Raw genomic sequence first — 21,066 nt, forward strand, 5'->3', positions numbered from 1 at the left:
AGTTTTTGTATGCTGACTGGTTTGACGAGGGTTTCTATAAAATGATCTTCCAATTCTAGTCAGAAGCAAGTCAAAATAACAATGCTCTTTTTTGTCCCTCTCTCCTTTGAAGCCTCCACCTGCTGTACCAAAGAAGACCGTGAGACAGAAGAGCATGGTGACGCGGGAAAAATCGCTCGACCTTCCCGACCGACACCGTCAGGAGGCCCGCCGGCGGCTCATGGCTGCCAAGCGTGCAGCGTCCTTCCGGCAAAACTCTGTGTCGGAGCGCGCCGACAGCATTGAGATCTACATCCCCGAGGCACAGACCCGCCTTTGAGAAGACACGGGTGTGGACGAACACAGAGACAGTGGCATCTTCATACTCTTTTACGTCCCTTACGACAACTTTAACTAGCCTTTTTCTAGACCACTGCTCCACACTGTCCTCAAATCATCATTTAGTCTCTTAGTGTCCATATACTATACAAGCCTTCACTTAATCTGAGATGTACCCAAATGTCTTCTCCTTTGCCAATTACGTTTTCTGGGCATATGTGTCATTTACTTGATATTGGTTGGTTCAATGAGCAGCTTCCCAATGGAATTGTAACCCAAGAGTTGGATTATGCTGGAAGGTTATACATTTGAATTTACAGCATTGCAAAGTGCCATTAATTCGTGCAGCTTTGAAACCAACCAGCAAGGACACCAACCATTCAAAAACACCAGGCTAAATTGTTACATTTAAATGTCAAAGTTGCAACCGTTATGAAGATAAACAACATAATTATTCTACTTTCCTTTTCCATCAGAAAATAAGATGTAGGCTGACAGCCATTTGCAAAAATGTGAGTCAAGTGAACATTTCTGAAAGGCCTGCTTGAAATACCTCAACCTTGTATTGGAATAGTTACAAGCCTTGAAAAAAAATTCTGGCAACTCCTGTGCATTTTGGTCAGATTTATTTTAGAACATGCCGTTTTCTACTCTATCAATGGTCAGAGACCGGCCAGATATTCTCCGGAAAACTGCTTTTTGGAATTATATAATTTCCTTCTGACCTGCCCTCCATGTGGTACAAATCCCTAGCTGTTCTTATGCTGTTCTTATACCGTGCCCATAACACATCTTCTGACATTTACTTGAAGCAGAAAACATGCAAGTCTTGTGCCAGCGTTTTTTCATCGTATCATTGCAGTGAGTAATAAATAGTTCTGAGAGATTTTGCGTAGCTCTATATATCAAATATGTGTAGACAAAATGCACTTTTGCACTTCTTAAAATTCTCTGTATTTCCAAGGGAAATGTAAATAACAAAGTACACAACAATATTGTTGTATTTGAGTAGTGAGACAGGTTATTAGTTGAATAGATAATTTATCTCTAGGGCCCTTTTAAATCCCTTGCCTCATCAGGGTTTGCTATATCAAAAAGGTCACTCCAAAAGCACCCTTTTAATGTGTGTTATAGCTAGGTTCAGAAATCAAGGCAGCGTGTCATTTGAGTCCCAAAATATGTTCATGCCTCTTCCTCAAACCCCCATCCCTCTCACTCTTTATCCAGCAGCTTACCCCCTAAACAAAAGTCATAACATGACTGTCAGTCACACAATAAGTTTCTGATAATGACTTGGGTGACATCTTCTCCTGAAAGAATTCCCCATGGTTGATCATCTCAGAAGTACGTTCAACTCCTTCAAGCAATGCTGCAAGATAATAGCGGGGGGAAGACAGGACACAGGATCCCTGAGGGAACCAGGCAGAGGCTTCTAGAATTTCTTAGTGAGACTAATGGTTTATGATTCCCTGGCTGATAAGAAAGACATGACAAATGGAACGTTGAACAGATTTGGTTTCTCTCAGTGAGTGAGTGAGTGAGTGTGTGTGTGATGTTGTGTGTGTATGTGTGCTTGTGATGTCTGAGGGGTTTTGAGTCATTGGCACATTGAGCTGTGAGCTACATATCACATCTTCTACAGAGCTCAGATGCACCGCAGGGGGTCTGCTGTGATGTCCAAATGGAAGACAGTGTGAGGTCCCTGGGCCACTAAAAGATGCTATGACAGTGACCAAGGCTCTTACAGTCCTTGGGATGCCTGGAAGTAGAGTTTGCGAGGTGAGGGGTTATTACTGCGAGAACTTTCCCCTGTTTAGACTGCCTGATGCAGTTTTCTGTTGTGGAGAACACAAAATAGATTTTTCCTCATGAAAGGCTTTTAATATGAACCTTTAACATACCCTCTTGCACTGTTAATATTGTATACACATACAGGCAGGGACACACACATCTTTACAGTATGTCACCCCCACACAGTTACAAGATGGACGCCATGTGCAGAGGGCAACTGGGTGGCAGATGTTTGTAAACACCTCGAACACAAAGTCAAAACATTTCCTAAGCTAGCTATATTTGCTTGCTTGTTACGATTCCCCCCCCCCCCCTCCCCACCTTTCCCCGGTGGCAGGAGAACCGAATCATATTATTAAAATGTATTCACTGAATATTCATTGCTTCCAATATCATCATTAAAGTGTCCCTCTTTTTTATGCTTTTACTTACATGGTGATTAGTTACAAACTGACAGGCAAGCCTCCCCCTTCAGGGAATGTGGACCTGAGCGCAGCATAGAAAAACATTTCTATGCATTTTCTATAGTGTGTCATAGAGTGACACACTGTCATTTCATCGCAGAGTAGAACCCTTGACAGAACAACAGGGTTCCTCGGCGTGCTATGGGCTGTGGCACAGGAGGCACAGGTTGTGTGTTGCTTCCCCATATGCTCCTGCTACTCAGACTGTAGAAAGCAGGCGTGCACCAGGCGGCAAGACAGACTCTGTCCGATGCGTTGGCTTAGGGGAGACTGGGATCTTCGCTTTGAGGAAACACGCTGGTGTTATGTTGTGATGTGTTTCTAGGCTGTTCTTCCTGTCTGTGGTGTTCTCTCCTGCTGTCCCACACTCTGCTGGTGGCTCAGAAGAGGGTCTTATGTAAGTATGGTCCTTGGGGGAAACAGAGCTGACAGCTTCCTAGTCCCTTCACAGCGAATATGGTGATGAATGTGTTGCGTGGACCGTTAGGGGGAAATAGCAGACTTTTTTTCAGGGAAGTTTAGAGTTATGATGTTACACTTCATTATCAAGTACAGTCTTGATACGGCTACCTTACTCTTCTTGCTTGCCACAGTGACATTAAAATTTAAAGGTGTCTCTTCACATGGAAATACATCAGGAATGCCAAATGAGCGTGTGTGTGCGTTTGTGCGTGTGCCAAATATTGTACACTCCCACTCTTCCTCTCCTGGTTTTCTTAATAAGACAGCTGTCTTTTAGCTAGGCACAGATAGTGAAAATATGTCACTGACTTCTTCTCTGGAAACTCAAGGATGGATTCTGGATAAGTTGGCTGGCCATAGGAACGTGATCTGAATTTTTAACAAGCAATTCAGAAGGGAAGAGGTTTGATTCTATCCAACCCCTGTGGCTTAAACAGCAGATCCATGTCTGGTTTATCTTTTTCAATACACCCTATGTTTAACATTTTAAGTGGAAAGAGAAGTATTTTGATCAGTAAAGGTGGCCATGAAACCTGTAACTTCTTTTCTGAAGGTCATCCACTTCTGCCATTTATCAAAATACAAACTTAGGACATTATTCCTGCTACCATCTTTCCTTCTGTCTTCCAATGGTGTGCTTTCTCATCTGCTTACAGTGTAATTAATTTCTACACTTCTGCTTATAGTGACATTTATTCCACTAAGAGAGTACTTAAGTATATAAAGAAATACACTGCAGTGTCTGTTTGATACCACTAGATGGGGTAAATATTTTGCGGATCATCAAACATCCATGAAGGTGGTGTAGTGTAAGTGTGTTAATCCCTATAAAATGTGGCATATTTACATACTATTTATTATTCTTTATTACTCTTTTTCGCAAACTGACATTTGATCTTTTTTTCATTTTTCATGCAACTTGTTTTTGCTGAGTACACACAGACTAACATGTTTTTTAACAATGTTGCTTTGTGTAATACCAGTCTAGATGTCAATGGGACTTTGTGTTAGGATCTGGGCTTGAGCTTTCTTTGTTCTAGGCACAAGAGGTTATCGTAGGGCAGGAATGGTATGGTGGGCAAAGGCTAAGGCAGGTCTAACCTTCACTCTCCACATTTTCACGCAAGATTTTGATCTAACAGGCAGCAGTTAGAAATAAACACTTCAGAATCAGTCAGCTCCATTCCTTTGGACAGAGTGAAAAACCAAGTGCCATATTGTTGGAGGATACATAGACCTATTGTTGAACAACACAGAATCCATCAGTTATGCATTATAGCTGTATTCATTAGACCTCCTGAATCATGTTGTTATTTATTTCCCTTCATGTGGCCTCACTATATGTCCATTTTGAACATGGTCATACGGTACATTAGCTGTTTTGAGGGGATGTTTTAGTAATCATGCTGGGGAGACAATTATTGAGATTGACTCCACTTCCTAAAACTTGGAAATGTGAAATGACTCTTAAGATCACTAGACAAATTAAAAAGGTAATTGTTTAGCTAAACTATTTTCTTCTCTTGTGTATCATATCTATAGTGAGGATGAATATAATGCCAAATATTCATTATTTGTAAAGAAATATATATAGATCTTATATAAATATATAATATATGCTTCATTAAAACATAATTATTTTCTTCTCTTGCTCATGTTTTGTTCATTTTATGTAGTCTTTTTAACTTATTTTGATAAGCTGTTATGATGGCATGCAAAATCTACTGATACTGAATGTATGATTTATTCATAACCTTTTGTTGGAAGTATTGACACTGATACATGTATGTATGTTTTTGTTATTTATCACAGATGCTCTGTGCAATGTTTACCAATGTTCAAACCAATTAATTTTTATATGATTTCTGTGGTTTTAAACACTTAACAATGTATATGTATTTTCCTCCATTTTTCCATGAGCTATTTAAAGATTTTGCATCTTTGATTAGTTTAATCATTGCTGAGATCATCTAATGTAAATACTTCTGCAATTAAATTTTTTGAAGAAAACGTTTAAAAGTTGTTGATGGTTTGAATGATCTGTTCTTATTTCTTGACTCCTTCCAAATATTGCGCATTCACAACTTTTCTTCTTTTTCACATGTCGATTAATAGAAAATGAAGGATGTGGCCCTATATATTTTAGATTATATCAAACGCTGAAAGTTTCCTGCTGATAAGAAGTATCTCACAAAAAAAACGAAAATCGTCACGTTTACAGATCACAACTCGACATTGCCAGGGCCAATCGAAACCCTATCTGCAGGTTATTGGCCAATGGAAAAGGAGAAACTCTCCATAAAGGCGGGATTTCCTGTTGAGCATGACCATATGACAATATTAAAGTCATGTGATAAAAAGTGAAATTAACACATACAGAGATTTGGTAAACTTGAAGCGGAGGTATATCAGGTTCTCGAGCGGAAGGTGAGCGCTAACAGTTGTTTTCCTTGGTGTATGAACGAAACAGAAGTGTTAATTTGTTTTTGTTAGTCAGCTGGGTCGTTCTGATGGCTGACCTTAATGTTTTTGTTTTTACTGAAGCAAATTATTTTCGAGTTCACCGCAATCATTTAGCTAGAAATGTTTAATAAAACGTTGCAACGTAGCCTAAATGTGAACGTTTAGAGCTTTTTGTCATTTGTCAGGTCCGGACATCGTTATGCAATCAGCAGCATAGTGTACTGATATGCTCGGCCTTTTTACGGTATTATATGCCTACGTGAGCAAAGTATTTTGTCTTGTACTCGACTTGACTGTGCAGAAAGGGGATATGAGATTTCTAATTTCTCCTATTTTCTTCTTTGTACATGAACAATGTACGCAGCTGTACTTTTTGTGTGTAGCCTTAGTCAGACCAGCAAACCGTTTATTTTATTTTTTACTTTAAGTGAATGTCCTGATTTGATGGTATCTTAACATTTCTGTTTTGCAGGCTGTCAAAGTCTCGTATTCTGCACATGGAAACCTCGCTAATGTAACCTGAAGACTTTTTTTGTGTGGAGCACCATTCAAATCATGTCCTCCAACACTCAACAGCCCCCCGTTGACCAGCCCAACAACCTTAGCATGGACTACTTCTCTTTGGGCTTCCGTGTGCAGGTTATTGGTCTGGGCTTCGCCTTCTACACAGCAGTGTTTCTCCTCTCCCATGTTCTCTCTTTAGCCCTCTCTCAAACGTACCACTCTCTGCTTGCTAAAGAGAAGGTCTTCTGGAACCTAGCCGCCACCAGAGCCGTGTTTGGCGTCCAAAGTACGATAGCTGGGCTTCGGGCGTTGACTGAGGACTCTGCCGTGTCCAGAGAAAGGATTAGGGGTCAGGAGAACTGGTCATGGTTCAATGTGCTCACTGCCACTGGCTTCTTCGTGTTTGAGAATGTGGCGTTGCATGCCTCCAGTGTGGTGTTCAGGTCCTTTGACCTACCCCTGGCTGTGCATCATTTCTTTGCCCTCTCTGGGTTTGTCGGGGCGGTGGTGTGGGACATTGGGCACTACCTTCCCATGGTCACTCTGCTGCTGGAGATGAGCACTCCGTTCACCTGTGTATCCTGGATGCTACTTAAGGTAGTATACAGTTTGCGTTGTCTTTATTCATCATACTTATTGGTATTGTTGTTGAGAATGTATTTTCTTTTAGCTTACCTTATTCATAACATCCTATTTGGTTTACTGAGTTCACTGCTGCTGTCTCAGAGTACATGGGTGTTTCAGTTCTTCTTCTGTATTTACATATTTAGCACTGAACCCTGCAAACGGAACCCTCTTAGATACTCCTATGTGTAAGACCAAATAAAAGTTATTTAAGTATGTGATTAGCATTCTCTGTAAAAGCTCTCCTTTGGCTTCTTCAGACTGATCATACCAAGTGTACGGCTAATTTGACCATCCTACTGTTTCTTCTGTCCCCTCTAGGCGGGCTGGGCCCAGAGCTACTTTTGGAAGGCCAACCAGTGGGTGATGATCCATATGTTCCACTGCAGGATGGTGCTGACCTACTACATGTGGTGGGTAACCTGGTGCCAATGGGAGGAGTTCAACCTCTATGTGGCCCTGCCCCAGCGCCTGCTCTTCCTCACAGGCCTGGCCCTCCTCACGGTCCTCATCAACCCCATATGGACCCACAAGAAGACCATTCAGCTCCTCAACCCTGTGGACTGGAACTTCAGCAACAAACCAGTACCCCCAAATGGTCCCACAATGGACCAAGCCAAACCCCACACTGACTGAGGGAACTTGGGACATAGGAGTGTTCTAAAAAGGGTTACATTTCGTTTTTATACTTTTAAAGGTTATGGAAGGTTAATTTAGAAACTATTAAGTATCTGAAGGTGGAAAATGAACTGAACTACTTATTAGGCATGTGTGTTTTTCAGAGTGTGAATGTTAGGACACTGAAAAGTGTGGACTATGCCTTACAGTAAAAAGAATCAAAAGCATTCATTTACACAGTCAAATGTCTTAGTTTTGGGTGGTAAAAAAAAGTTGACCCAAGGCTTTAGTTGGTTTACAGCTTTTACTTAATGTTTTCTGATCTTGTTCAGTTGTTTCATTGTATTGTCTTGCAGGTCAAATGTATTAACTGAAGGAGGTGTTAGCCGTACGGTTGTGGAAGGGGGTGTTAGCCGAGCAGAAGTGTTTGTGGTATGAATGTACACTAACCTGTAATGTGCTTGGTCATTCATTCACAATACAGCCAACACAGAATTCCTTCAGCTCAGCACACATAATTCTCATAATGCTGACATATTTAAAGATTCAGCATATGAAGGAATTCTTAACACATTTTTAAATGCTATTTTTATGCATATGTTTTGCCTAAGAATATGCTATGCTCTTGTTAAATCGCCTAGTTTAATGTTCTTGTCAAGGTTCCATTGCTGTGGTGATCTGATCCTCATCGTTCCTCATCGCAGATAATTTGTACTGATTCAGACTAGTCCATTTCTGTCAGGGGTCATGTCATGTGATGAGTGGAGGTCACGGGAGTGGAGAGAAGCAGTGCTTTCCTTAGTCACCAAAGAGAAATTACTAGGCTAATAACCAGCACCACGTCCCAGGGTGAATCCATACTTTACGCTAATCATTGTTTCTTAAGACTTTATGGGATCTCATACATTGAACCATCACTTCCTCCACAACGCTGCCTAAGTGGCAATTGCATCAGTTTTATTCATGTGTCTGGTGGTTTAGTGATATTTATTTTGTAGAGCGAGTGCATCAACAATTTATTATTATTTTTTTCTCATTGAAATTCTATCAAATGAAAGCCCATGCAATTGTGTAAGCCATGTCAATATTGTCTTTCCTTTCAAACAAGTTAAAGTACAATATTTTGTTTTCACTGTTGAGCTAACTTTTCTCTCCTTTTTTGGATACTGTTGATGTTTCATAATTGTTGTTTCATACCATATGCTTCTCAGAAACCGTAAGACTACTTGTTTTTAGTTTTTTTAAGAGGTAACTTTGTTAATTTATACCATGACAACCATTTCACATAGATAATGTGTGTACTGACAATGGCAGTATTAACATCCATTGTTGTATTTGGACTGATATTTTAAAGGCTATAGATTTTTTGATTACCTACATGAGCAATCAGTCTTTTATTAAGTGTTTGGTCAATAATTATCATAATTATTGTTAAGTCAGAATAGAATTTCCCTGAATTTAATGAGAACCCACCAAGCCACAGACACACCTGTACTGAGTTTGTACTTGAGCTTCTATTAAAAAATGTTACATCTGACTAATCAGGCCTCTCCATCGCTTAAAAGATTGTTCAATGAACTCTTGGGCAAAGGAATTGGTATTTGCTCAGACTGAGTCTTGGTGCTTCCTGAAATCTTGTTTAGGCTATAGTCAAAACGTTGCCACTTAAAATTAATCAGGCACAAAGATAGAAAGGCTTATTGTAGGTTCTCGTTTGCTGAAACAGATGGAGTAAACAAATTTCTCTTATTTAATAAGTACTCGTTTCACTATGAAATGCGTTACTGTTTTTATCCACTAGATGACAGACTTGGATAAGGTGTGACATCGCTGTTAACGTCAGCATCATTTGCTAATTGTACTGCGCCACTTCAGTGGTTTTACATGCAGTGTTTTTTTAACGACTTTTGACGTAGTGAAATTGACGTTTTCAATAAATTAATTATGGGATGAATGAAAGCAGACTACCAGACTTAAAATGCGTAACGTAAAGAAACATGTCTTTTAAAGGGATTTAAATTCCCAAATGTTTTCTTTTTAACTCTTAAAGTTTGTTAATTCACAGCTGTTTGAAGAAGCCACCTCATGGGTCACGTGGGACACCGTGGAACATCATCAGAAAGCCTTAGGAATAAGACTGAGGGTCCTTCTAGCCAATTAAGTCCTCGTACCCTAAATCTCCACCAATGACACGCTAGCAGGAGGCGAGGTCTTCACATGGGAGTCGGTTTGCATCGAAAAGTAGTTGGAGAGTTGAGGGAAATTGGAAAAATGATAAATTGTCAACTTAAAAGTTCATGCGGTATTTGTGATTGAATTCATGTATTAAACCCCTCTGTGGGACGTTGGAAAATACGCTCTAATTCACGTTCCGAAATGGTGAGTTTAAATCTAGAATATTATTTGTGTAGTTTAAACTTTTATTTGTTTGTTGTTTGAGTGTTTCAGCGTTTTGACGTGTTGTTGGGCTATTCATTTGCTGAATGAAAACATGTTTTTTCCGCATAACTAAAAGGCTTTTCCACTGTCTAGATCAAAAGTGGATTTCCGTTGTTAAAACGTGGCGATTGTCTTTGCCAAGCTGAGAAGCTGACAATCTGTCTACCTTTTTACTTACTGAGAACTGAAGAAATAGGCTAATTCATGTTAATTCCGTAGCAAGTCGTATAGGCTATTTACATTTCACCTAACCATTGGACATTCCAACATGGACAAAGAAATCAGGGTATTCTCATCACTTTAATCTTTTGAATGCATTAGCTATGTAAAAATGTAGGATTTTGCTTTAAGATTGAGCACAAATAACACAAATGGCATATGTTCTCGCATATGTGTTCATATTTCTAATCGTTCTGGACAAACTCAATGTCTTACATTTTGTGAGGGCCATTGTGTGCTTTCTCAAGGGTGCAGGACAGGTGCACACTGAGTGCAGAAAACATTGCATTCATAACATTTTTATGTAAGATTTTTAATCTGTCAACGCAGAAAAACCCACCCATTTACTTATTAAACATTACTCTGAGCCACATATTAGTCCAAAACATTTTAGCCTGACTTCTCAACTTGATTTCCTGGTGTGGTATCCTACTTTGATATTGAAACACTGTGCTTAGGAATTGTTACACAATGCCAGTCTACAAATTCACTCAGTCATGCATGACATTCCTGCCTGAATCCAGTCAACTGGAACTCGTATACAGTACAGTGTAACACTTCTATCACTCAGAAAAGCCTGATTTAATAAAACAGTTTCCCTTAGTTAAGGTAGCTTGCAGCCTTCGCTCAGTCCTACCAATACTTTGAGGAATCCGTGAGGCTTGAGCCTGGGGCTACGCTGGCAAAATAGATGGTTTAGATACGCTGGATGCTTTGATCTTCTCTTGTATTGTCTGGTTCTATGCTTGTCCAGTTCGCTCTGCATCAGGAGGGGTGGAAGAGTTGGGACTGGAGTCTGCAAAGTCTGCTCATGCATGTATGCACACACACTGACACAGACAGACACGCAAGCTCTCTCTAAGACACACTCACATACACACACTATGGTGGCAATTTGCTAAGCAAATAGCCAGGGTCACTGTCTGTGAGCACAGATGCTTGTAGCCTCCACCCACTTTAACAAGGAGTCCTAAAAAAGGATTTAGGATTGTTGATGGGTGTGGAGCTCTCTACCTCCTTCCCCAAATCAACAGCAGAGCTCTGTGATGGTTACACAGGTGACCCTCGTAGACAGACGTTGCTCCACCACGCATGACCCTTCTGCTTTGAAGAAGGGGAAAACACGCATCAGGTAGGCTTTTCACTGTAATCGGGTCTTTGAATTCGGAAGGTGATGCCACCGTCCTATTCCAGCATCTTACATAGGTTCATCAGTAGCATAGCAGTAAATCTCTCAATGTCCATGGCAATCTGTTCTTGACTAATAAGATAAAGAGAGAAAAGAAAATGGAGAGTAAGGTTAGGGAGTCCATGTTAGTATGTTACAGGGCACCACCCTGTCCTGTCCTCCCCGGTCTCCACCTTCCTTGCTTTGTCACCCCCACCCATTCACAGTGGGCCTGCAGACACAGAATAGAGCCCTTGATTACAATAATGCTGGCAGAGAGGCATGATCCTGACCCACTGCCAAGCATCCAGTCACGGGCCCAAAGCACCAAGCCCAGAAACGTCACCCACGCCTGGGGGACAGACTGTGATGTTCCCTGATCTCTAGGAGCTCTTCTCTGCACTGAAGAGGAGCTCGGGCCTTTCTTCGGAGTCTCTCTTGGCCCATGTGTGGATTGGAATGCCACTTGAAGTGAAGAGACCCCCAGAGTGGGTTTGGCTTTGTGAAGGCGGAGTCCGGATCTTCTCAAAGGCCCGACAAGCTTGCTGTCAGCTTAGGAGCCACCAGAGACACACTAAGAGAAGGATGAACCACACTGACTCCAATCCTCATTACAAATGGGGTTGACACTTCCAAGTGTTCTTTCATAAGCTGCCATTTAATTAGCTTTATGTCACAATGGCTGCATGGTGGTTTTGGTCTCTTTTGTCAACAGGATGATTACATGCCTCCTTTTATTGTGTACATGTTTACTGTACCATTGCCTATCCTTCAGTGAATATGGAAGAACAAATCTTCCTCAGGCTCTAGATGACTGTTTTCCTGTCTGAACGCCAGGTTCTGTTTCAGCCCTGCTGACGTGTAATGACACGCTTGGCCTAGTCTGTCATCATTGAAGGTTTTTTTTTCCACTCAAGTGCCTTAACTGAAGGTCCTTAACCACTGTTCTGAGATCAGACTACTCTTCCCCCAACCCTACCTTTTTATTTTAGGTTTCAGGTAAGAATGTCTGACACAGAATCAGGGATTTGAACGCAGCCTTTGCCTGCACTGTATGGGGCTTAGCTCATGTTGGCTCAGCTGCCAGGAGATCTACTTTTGAGGTACGTTCAGAGGTTCTGTCATGTTGTACAGGTCCCAAAGTGTTTACAGACAGTGCAGATGACAAGACTTCCTCCCTTCTTCAAGGTGGTCTCTGTGAACGCTCAGCTGGCCATAAAAAGGGTTGTTAGGGGGGAGGCTTGTCTCCTCCTGACAGGTAAAACAGCTGAATCTGAGAAATGAAAGGGTTGAGAAGGAGCTAAATGGAAGGAACTCCTGACCTTCTACAAAAGGCCTAAGCCTAATTGTGTGAAAAGGGGCCATCTTAACTGATATTTTGCTGATGTTAACATCTGGACTTAGACTATATGATACAGTCGAAATATTCCACACACTTGCTCTGCAACGATTACTGTATGTTTGTTCAGACTTAGTATTGGAATTGTGACCGACATTTCTCTCTCTACCGCTTTATCAAGCTTTGAGGATGAGCAAACGCAAAGCCTGTATTTCCTCTCTCCCTCTGTCCCTCCCTTCCTCTCTTCCTTCCTTCCTTTCTCTGTCCTACCTCATCTACAGGGACTCTGACAGTTCTGTAATGAGATGTATTATGAGGGTGTTTCTTACAGTATAATGCCAAGAGCCAGGCTATTTCCTCTTAGTTCATAGATATATCTAATATCTAGCCTTTGCAGTATTGTCTTATACCTGGCTAGCAGATATCAGGGTTCCATTGCTTTGGACTTGTACCACTTATGCTGGGCCTTGGATGTGAGAGGATTTCACATGATTTGTAGACAAAACAAGCTTTGGGCTTCTCAATGGGTTATCCTTTGCTCTTGTATGGAGCAATGTTAAGGATTGGCTTTTACTACTAGATTGTAATCTATTGTGAAGTTCCCCTCCTATTATAGTGTCAGTTGAATAAGTGAACAGAATGTCTGTGAACAGTACAGAACTCACTCACATTCTCCACAACAAGGGCCACAGTATTCTATGGAATGACATCACTTGGAGGTCCTCCTCTGCAGTGCCCCTAGCTGGATGGGGAGCAGGCTCGTACTCATCTCCACCCATTTTTCGAGAGTCAACTTTCAAGCTTCTGTTGATGGCTGTCACCGACATCTTTACACAACGTACTTAGTCAGTGCAAAAATGCACCGTTCTCTCTCTCAAGCCCGTGCAGGTATGTTAGTTTCCTGCCTTAGCTTGTATGTGACTTTTCCTCCTGGGACTGTAATGTAGCCTGTTATTAGCCCTGCCCCTACCTTGACCCCCCCACAGGCCTGTTCAATACAGTAGCCCACACCTCCTGTCAGTCAACACTGTTCCACTCTGCTGTTTGAGCTACAGTTTGAAATGCAACACCACGAGAACATAAGGTGGTAACTGCCTAAAAGGCTAATTGATAAACAACATTTTGCTTTTATAATCACTAGTGGCTCTAATAAAATGTTTTGTACTGTATGGGTCCTATATAAAAAAAAAAAAAACATTTGTAGTTGTACCGTTTGAAAAAACCTTAGGAGGTAAAGTTGAACCTCTTTGCAGTCGACACCCTTTCAAATGTTTATTTGGAAGGTCATCTTCAGGTTCATTGATCAGCAAATGTTAAAGTAGATAATTAACCTAGTTTCAATCAATTCATAGGTAAAGTTACATTTGAAAAACGTGTGTAAACCTGTTTTACATCTGTAAGTGGGCTCAAACTGAGCAGTTGTTCTCACATCCTGTGTTCTGCCTGAGGTAATTATTAGCTTGTGGGGTTCACCTGGGTCATTCTCAGGGTGTCAAACAGCCAGCCATGTTCACACACACACACACACACACAGGATCAGCCACCACCATTGTGTGTATTCATCTGTCCTGTGTGGATTTTATGGACATACAAGTAAACACACTGCTGCAATACACACACACACCTGCTACAAGTGCTGACAAAAATGCTATCAGATATTACAGACACATGCTCACGCATTACAGAATAAACCAGTTGTTTCAACTTGTTTGTTTACTCTCCAGCCTGTGTTGTGAACTGGACAGGCCTCAACCGCTCAACCACTCCATAGGAGGGTTTTGTTTGTGTTTTGTATTCTAATTAGCTGCAATTGGCTGTGGTGCACATGATTGACGACGTACACAAAAGTTAGGACCCCAGACTACAATACAGCCTCACTCCCCTGCTGGCATCCTTAGTGATGTGCCTAGTAAATACAGACCATTCCCTGAGCCTGACCACAATATTGTTAAAACAATCACATCTGATCCTTTATCGTCGGCTGGACGTTCCATATGCCCTATCACTTTGGAAAAAGCTTCTTCTAAATAAAATAAAAAAATATAGATGTGAATGTAGTAGCCCTTTTGTAATGTAGACTATTGGTTGTGTGGTTAGCTTCTTGGAGGCTTCAGGCTTCTTTAATGGGAAAACATGGTCAAGCAATGACGCACTGGAACATTCTCAGGCGCTAAGCTAATTGAGTGTGTGTGGGTGTTACAATATGCCACATCTCTGACATTCTTTTTTTCTGGTCCTCCAGGGATATGTATGGGCCTAGTGGACTTCCACCAGGCTGCTGAGTAATCCTGTGCCCAAAAGAAGAGCACCCATCATGGACGTGGAAGAGTTCCCTCCCCCTCCTCCTGAAAGTAATGGCAGTAACTGACCCTCACTCACTTCTGGGTTCTTTATCTCTGTCTCTGTTTTTTCCTTCCCTCTATCACTGTCTACTCCACATATGGGCCATAAAATAAACCCAGCATAGATCTCCAAGGAGACAGCTGTCTCCAAGGAGACAGCTGATATACATAGTATGCATTGGGCCGGTTAGCTCAGTTGGTTAGAGCGTGGTGCTAATAACGCCAAGGTCGCGGGTTCGATCCCCGTACTGGCCACTCAAGTTTTAGGAATCTGTGTCAAAAAGTCAAATATGAATGTAATTCAACATAACATTCAAAAACAAAGTACAGTATTTCTTCGAATAAACGCCACAACATTATTACATAATGATAATTTTTGGTGCGGCGTTTAATTATTAAGAGCGATTTCGATAATTGCAGCTGCAGTGCAACCATATACAAAGAATATACACGCGTGTGTCTACATTGTGTAGAAATCTGAAGCAGCATGCCGAAACGTTCTTACACTTCCAGCCAGAAAGCACTCACCAGCAGCAACAGATCTGTAGCACGCGAACTTGGGGTTGATGAAAGTCGAATTCGCCAGTGGTGAAGTCAGATTCCTCACTATATTGTAGGCTGCATGTACTTGTCGCAATTTCATTATTGGGTGTGCTTTGCCTTCGGCAAGGGCACAAGCTTTTTTCTCTCACATGTATCTTATTATTATTTTCCCACCCCTAAGGATCAATCAATATTTGGACTACATAGACATCGCTGGCTTCAGTGGCACAGCCTAAACTTTGTCAAAAGAAACGTTCTCATTTCCGGCGCTTTCAAACAATCCCCTCACTCAGTGAAGTTTGGCTAGCCACCGCAACTAGCTTGCTCGTAGCAAACCTCTTTTGAATCAGCCAATTCTCCCTAAATAGATGTCAAGCTTATTATATTTAGCATAGCATATTTTCAGTTAGCAGATGGTACTGTTTGAATCGCGATTCCATCTGAAATACTGCCGGTGACAACGTTGTTACAGTAGTTTGTTTCAAAAGGGGTTCTTAATGAATTACGCAATATGAGTAGGCTAAATGCTTGAAAAATGTCACTAGAAGAGAAAAACTTAAGGGGACGGACCCACCTGCAACCGACGCAAGCAAGCACACCCTACAATTTCCCCAGAAATTGTACCCTCTCTAGTTATAATGTATAATTTGTTTTCAACCAGTGTCATTATTTAGAATTATTTAATTGCATTCAGTATTATTAAGTGACTTTATTTGGTAAGAGTAGGCCTACAGTGCTTTTTATTTTGAAGGCCTTTTGGAACGCTCGTGAGTGAGTCGACAAGCAGCAAGCTAAGCACGGACAATTTAATGCTCCGATTAAAGTTTAAGGTTGTTATCGGATGTTGTGATCTAAGGAAACCTATATTCCCGTGTGTACAGCATGCAGCCAACGAGGTATGTTGTTTTGTGTCTGTATTATTTACTTGCTGCGCATGTCATTGTATGTTCATATTAAGCTAATGTGGTCTTTATTTTCTCGTTATACTGTGGGTTTAGTTTTCACGGTGGATTTGGAGAAAAAGCTTCAAGCCTAAAAGCCATGTCTGCCGGTGCTTCGACGGAATTCTAATACACTTGTGATTTACTTGTGTAATAAATACTGTGTTTTAATGTAACCAATTAAATAACCTTTTTCGGATCTTTTGGGTGCAGCGTTTAATCGAGGGCGGCGTTTAATATAAGAAATACGGTACATATAAAGTTGCGCTCTTTTTCCACTGCCAGCCACTAGCCAGCAAAAGAAATGAGGCTTGGACATGAATCTGTTCTTGACTAATGGAAAGATGGTGGGGGAGGAGAGGGGGTTGGGGTCTGCATAAGTGTCAGGCCGGTTAGCTCAGTTGGTTAGAGCGTGGTGCTAATAACGCCAAGGTCGCGGGTTCGATCCCCGTACTGGCCATGTTCCTTTTACTCCCAGACTCTATGAGCACAGCATTGTCATTGTAATAGACTACTTGGTGCTATTGCATCACTGTCGGAAAACTCAGGTACAATGTTTTCACACAGGCTTTGAATTGAGGTTACATGAGGTTTTCAATGCACTGTTGCTTAGTGAGTCTTGGTTTCTTGGTAATCTTTGCTGTAAGTTAGATAATTAATTATCTGGTCTGTTTTGACTGCCCATGGTGGTCAGACTAGCGTCTGTAGGGGAGAGGAGAAGATGGACAGTGTGTCAACAACACATTCCTCTCCTCTGCTGCTCTGGAGCGCGTGGGCAGAGGGGAGAGCAGAAGAGTGAGGAGGAGGAGAAAATGTGCTGTGCTGCTGTGAATAACAGACAATGTGCCTCAGTATTGGGCCTTGGCAGAATATTGTGGGATTGGACACAGACACACACACGCACACACAGGCATACATATACAACCACACGCGCGCACACACACACACACACACACCCCAGGAACAAACACATGCCAGATAAATCTCCAGCTGGGCAGCCACTTGCTCTGTTGCCACGAGGATGCTGGAGCGCAGCGTGGCCCAGTGACTCATGTGAGCAGAGCAGTGTGTGGCACAGCAGAAAGAGGGCACCAGAACAGAATCCATACTGTGGTTGTGAATTGACAATGGGCTCTGGGGTTAGGCCTGTGTGCAAGTGTATGTATCAGATGGAGAAAGAGCCAGGGTCTGTGTAAGAGGGTGGGAGCACTTGCTAACACACACACACACGCGCGCGCAGACTCAACTGTTGATAGCCTCATCCACACTCAATAGCAGACAGCAGATGATTCAGTCTAATTAAGCCGGAGAGTGGCGGTTTCCCGTCCACAGTTCAGATGAATATTCATCCCAGTGCTCTGAAGTGGGCTAACCCTGGAGGCAGAGCTGAACTTCGCACCGCACAATAGTCATCCCAACAGATGGGACAGGCAAGATGCCATCTCTTTTCCAGGTTTGCTCTCCGCCTTCCTGCACCGGCGCCCTTAGTCTTGGGTGCTGCAAGGGTGAAGGGTCAGAGAGCAGCAGCGTTAGTCACAGACCATTCCCTCTGAGTGGTCTCTATGGTACAACACTACCTGTCAGTCGCCTCCAGGTAATCATAATGTTGATTTAGATGGAGCCATGAGGCTGCGGCTCTTCAAACTCTGATGAGCAAAGGGGAGTCGGTCCCTATGCAAGACGACTTGTAATGGGTAGTTGAAGGCCTATAGGGTTAACTTGTGTTGCCCTAGTGCATGCTAGGTACAGCAGTACTACTAATGTAGACTCTATTACTTGGTAATGGTTACATAAGCATTTGCCCAATGCTGTCTTACATTTTAAGTAAGAGCAACACATATTGTGAATGAGGGTCAAAGGGAAAAGGGGAGCCTTCTTATTGACAAACATTTTGACAAAGTCTCCTCATATCATTTAAAACACAAACCAAATGACTTTACTCTCCTTTGGCCATTCAGGAAATTATAAGTCACAGAGAAGATGGAAACTCTTCGGTATCTTTGCCACAGCTCAGGATATGAGAGTTCACCTCTGAAAGCCAGTACTGGAAAGCCTGACTCAAAAGCAGTGTGTTTACACTGGGACTCGTGTAAGGAATCTGTAGTATGGCTTAAGAGCAGGGTGGTGCCATATTTTGCTGTACGTAAGCCCGTATTCAGGCAGATAAGATGGCGTGACCTAGGCGGTGACCCCCATAGGAAAGCTACACCGCGACGCCACATTCAATAGGAAATCGAATAACTCCAACAGAAAGAGGTGGAGGTTTGAATTAAGTCTGTGGAATTCCTCACATTCATTTCACCACATGTCCCAGGTTAAGGTTGTCCTTCCATGAACTATTTTTTCTAAGCCAGTTGGCAGGCATTCCAATGGCAACGTTTCTACATGTTTAAACGGTTTTCTCTGTCCGTTTTCTCATTCTGTCTGCAGTGGAAAAGGTATCCGTCTACCTCAGATTGAGCCTATATGTTAGTCATGTAGCACTCTTATCTATATGTAGATCTTAGATGTTAGCTTTGTAGTTTTCCTTTTGCCACCAATTTCCATGTTCTCAATATGTCGGTCTGTTTGCAGTTGGCAGTCCTTGTGCCCCTCACAACACTTCTCCAAAGAACCACAGAATTGGTGAGAAATAGGTCTATACCCAGATCTAAGCAGCCATCGCTGAATGGATCTCAGAGTGACATTTACATTCCACTGACATCCTCCCCAGGTCAGAGCAGAAAAAGCCAGCTCTCCAGTTGGTTTATGGACCATAGCATTCCTTTGCCACCTCTTTCTCTCTATTGAACCTCACAGATTCAATGTCTGTTCCAGCGTCCTGGATTGTCCAGAGAACACCATAATTAATAGGAATCTGAGCAGTATTCGTGCCTGGTCACTGGAGGGAGTGACAAGCTTGTTTCCTGCCTGGCTAAGTGTAGTGTGGAAACTGGGAAGGACATTTGTTTTCCAGTTCCGGTGTGTTGAGAGGGAAAGGGATGCGTTGGCAACCACAAATGAGTTCTCACACTGGCCCAAATTCCTTACTGGCCATCTACATTTGAGTTGTTGTTACTGCATGTCAGCGTTTGACTGAGCTTTACTGTGTCTCATGAACCATAGCCTTTATTGAAAACATACTATACTATGGACCCCACCCCTGTAAATTACGAGTGTGTAGAAGGAGGAGTCTAAAATGTTGGTGGTCTCATAACTGAACACACCTCCCACAGAAGATCTATAGATATAAAATGGTGGTCTGGGTCAGGTCTACCCAAAGAGTTTTCTCTGAGAAATACGAGAACCACTGTGACAACCTTTCCGGTCTGTATTAAAAGTTTAAAGTAGAAAGGCTGTCTATCTGCAAATCAGTAAATGTTCTTCTTTACCATTGATACTCAGGCCATTCTTTTAAAATGTCAAGACATTTTTGTCATCGTTAGTCCTCTCTGTTCTCTCCAGTGTTGGCAGAGGACGTCCCATTCGCCGATGATGATGACGGAGAGGCTTTCGAGTTTGACGACAGTGGCGACGACGCCCCCGAAGCCGACCGCCCTCCCCCCGCCCCTCCGGCCCCCGACTACGCAGCAGAGGGCCAGCGCAACGGCATGGCGCCCCAGCCAGAGGGCCCGTCCTCCGACGCTGACCCCCTAGTCCCGGCCGTCCCTACGGCCGACCCGGTCGCCCCGTCAGCGGAAGCAGCCGCTCCTGTTGTTCCGGACGCAGCTAGCACAGCAGCTGGAGCTACCGCGGCAGAAGGGGCCGTCTCTGTCGCTGTCACAGTGACACATGACATAGACACTGACTTACCCCCGCCCCCCGAAGAGGCCAGGACCCCCACAACAGACACTGGCACCACAGGTTTGTGGGGGGAAAGTAGAGTTTCATTCAGTTTAGACTCCAATTTAGCATTAGCAACTTTAGCGTCAGTGTGCACTGGCATCCTGTAGCTTTTTCTTAAAACGCTGTCTACGATATTTTCTTCGCACCACAACCTCCACTGCAGCTGTTGTGTGTGTGTGTGTGTGTGTGTGTGTGTGTGTGTGTGTATATATATATACGGAGAGCATTGGAGATGCATATAATTCATTGCTAACACACGGCACTGTGCTCTTGTGTAAGCTTGTCAGTCTGACCCCTCTTCAGCTGCTGTAATCATGTAGGAGAGATGGTGTGGCGGCCTGTCTCTCTCCTGACATCCCATATCTCAGTGGAAGGGTTGTGGGGGCTGCTCTGGCGTTCATCACCACAGAGCTTGACACTGCCAGGCTACAGTACCCTTATCTCTGGTCTCGCTGTGGTGGAGGGAGGCCCTTACACACACACACACACACACACACACACACACACCACATGAACGCATCGACACCATGCTGATGGGCCCCTGATGCTTCTTCTCCACTCTTGGTTTTCCTCATGCTTTCCCCCTCATACACGTGTGTGCTCTCTCAGTCTGTAGCCTTGTTTGCTTCCTATTTCTCACTCTTGCTCCATGGCATTCCTGACATGCCTATCTGCCTTATGTAATCTGACTAGTGCAGGTCCTAGTTGTGGCACACGGCCGGTTAGCTCAGTTGGTTAGAGCATGGTGCTAATAACGCCAAGGTCGCGGGTTCGATCCCCGTACTGGCCACAAGGCTTTTGTGGTTTCTGTGGCTGTATTTGGTGACTGTACATTCACTCGGTTTCTGTGCCCATAATAAACAAGGGAAGAAAGAAGAACACACATGCTCACATCTCCAAATCCACAGTGTAGCGGCAGTGCTTCCCAGTGCCCTGCAGCATGTGGGTGTGATTTGTGTGCAGGGATTTATCAGCTGCCACAGGCCTTTCTGTTGTGAGACAGTAA

General features: G+C 42.9%; 3 protein-coding genes and 3 non-coding genes across 10 annotated transcripts in view; all 6 read left to right on the plus strand.

Annotated features, from left to right (window-relative positions):
- dlgap2a (discs, large (Drosophila) homolog-associated protein 2a) overlaps positions 1-5,043 on the plus strand; it is an 86,670-nt gene extending 81,627 nt beyond the window's left edge. The window contains exon 14 of the mRNA XM_062469411.1: positions 113-5,043. Coding sequence (XP_062325395.1) covers positions 113-319 — 207 coding nt within the window. The 3' untranslated portion in view covers positions 320-5,043. The remainder of the gene's footprint in view (positions 1-112) is intronic.
- A 360-nt stretch (positions 5,044-5,403) lies between these two features.
- cln8 (CLN8 transmembrane ER and ERGIC protein) lies at positions 5,404-8,781 on the plus strand. Its single transcript, XM_062469830.1, has 3 exons — positions 5,404-5,462; positions 5,971-6,599; positions 6,948-8,781. Exons 2-3 carry the CDS (start codon positions 6,054-6,056, stop codon positions 7,260-7,262), a joined length of 861 nt encoding a protein of 286 aa, XP_062325814.1. The 5' UTR covers positions 5,404-5,462; positions 5,971-6,053; the 3' UTR covers positions 7,263-8,781.
- Positions 8,782-9,380: 599 nt separating this feature from the next.
- The window catches only part of arhgef10 (Rho guanine nucleotide exchange factor (GEF) 10), a 44,534-nt gene continuing 32,848 nt past the window's right edge, over positions 9,381-21,066 (plus strand). For 3 of the 5 annotated variants that reach the window (XM_062468914.1, XM_062468919.1, XM_062468916.1), the window contains exons 1-3: positions 9,381-9,623; positions 14,652-14,760; positions 19,680-20,078. In XM_062468914.1, the coding sequence (XP_062324898.1) occupies positions 14,724-14,760; positions 19,680-20,078 (436 nt within the window). In that variant the 5' untranslated portion in view covers positions 9,381-9,623; positions 14,652-14,723. Of the gene's footprint in view, positions 9,624-14,651; positions 14,761-16,078; positions 16,191-19,679; positions 20,079-21,066 lie in introns of those variants that run through there. The other 2 variants (XM_062468915.1, XM_062468917.1) reach the window with 2 other exon arrangements.
- On the plus strand, positions 14,933-15,006 carry trnai-aau (transfer RNA isoleucine (anticodon AAU)). Its single transcript has one exon. It is a non-coding gene; the product is annotated as a tRNA-Ile (tRNA).
- trnai-aau (transfer RNA isoleucine (anticodon AAU)) lies at positions 16,622-16,695 on the plus strand. The gene has a single exon. It is a non-coding gene; the product is annotated as a tRNA-Ile (tRNA).
- On the plus strand, positions 20,777-20,850 carry trnai-aau (transfer RNA isoleucine (anticodon AAU)). Its single transcript has one exon. It is a non-coding gene; the product is annotated as a tRNA-Ile (tRNA).

This window comes from Osmerus eperlanus, chromosome 9 (assembly GCF_963692335.1).
Source record: "Osmerus eperlanus chromosome 9, fOsmEpe2.1, whole genome shotgun sequence".
In the NCBI taxonomy this organism is placed as follows: domain Eukaryota; kingdom Metazoa; phylum Chordata; class Actinopteri; order Osmeriformes; family Osmeridae; genus Osmerus; species Osmerus eperlanus.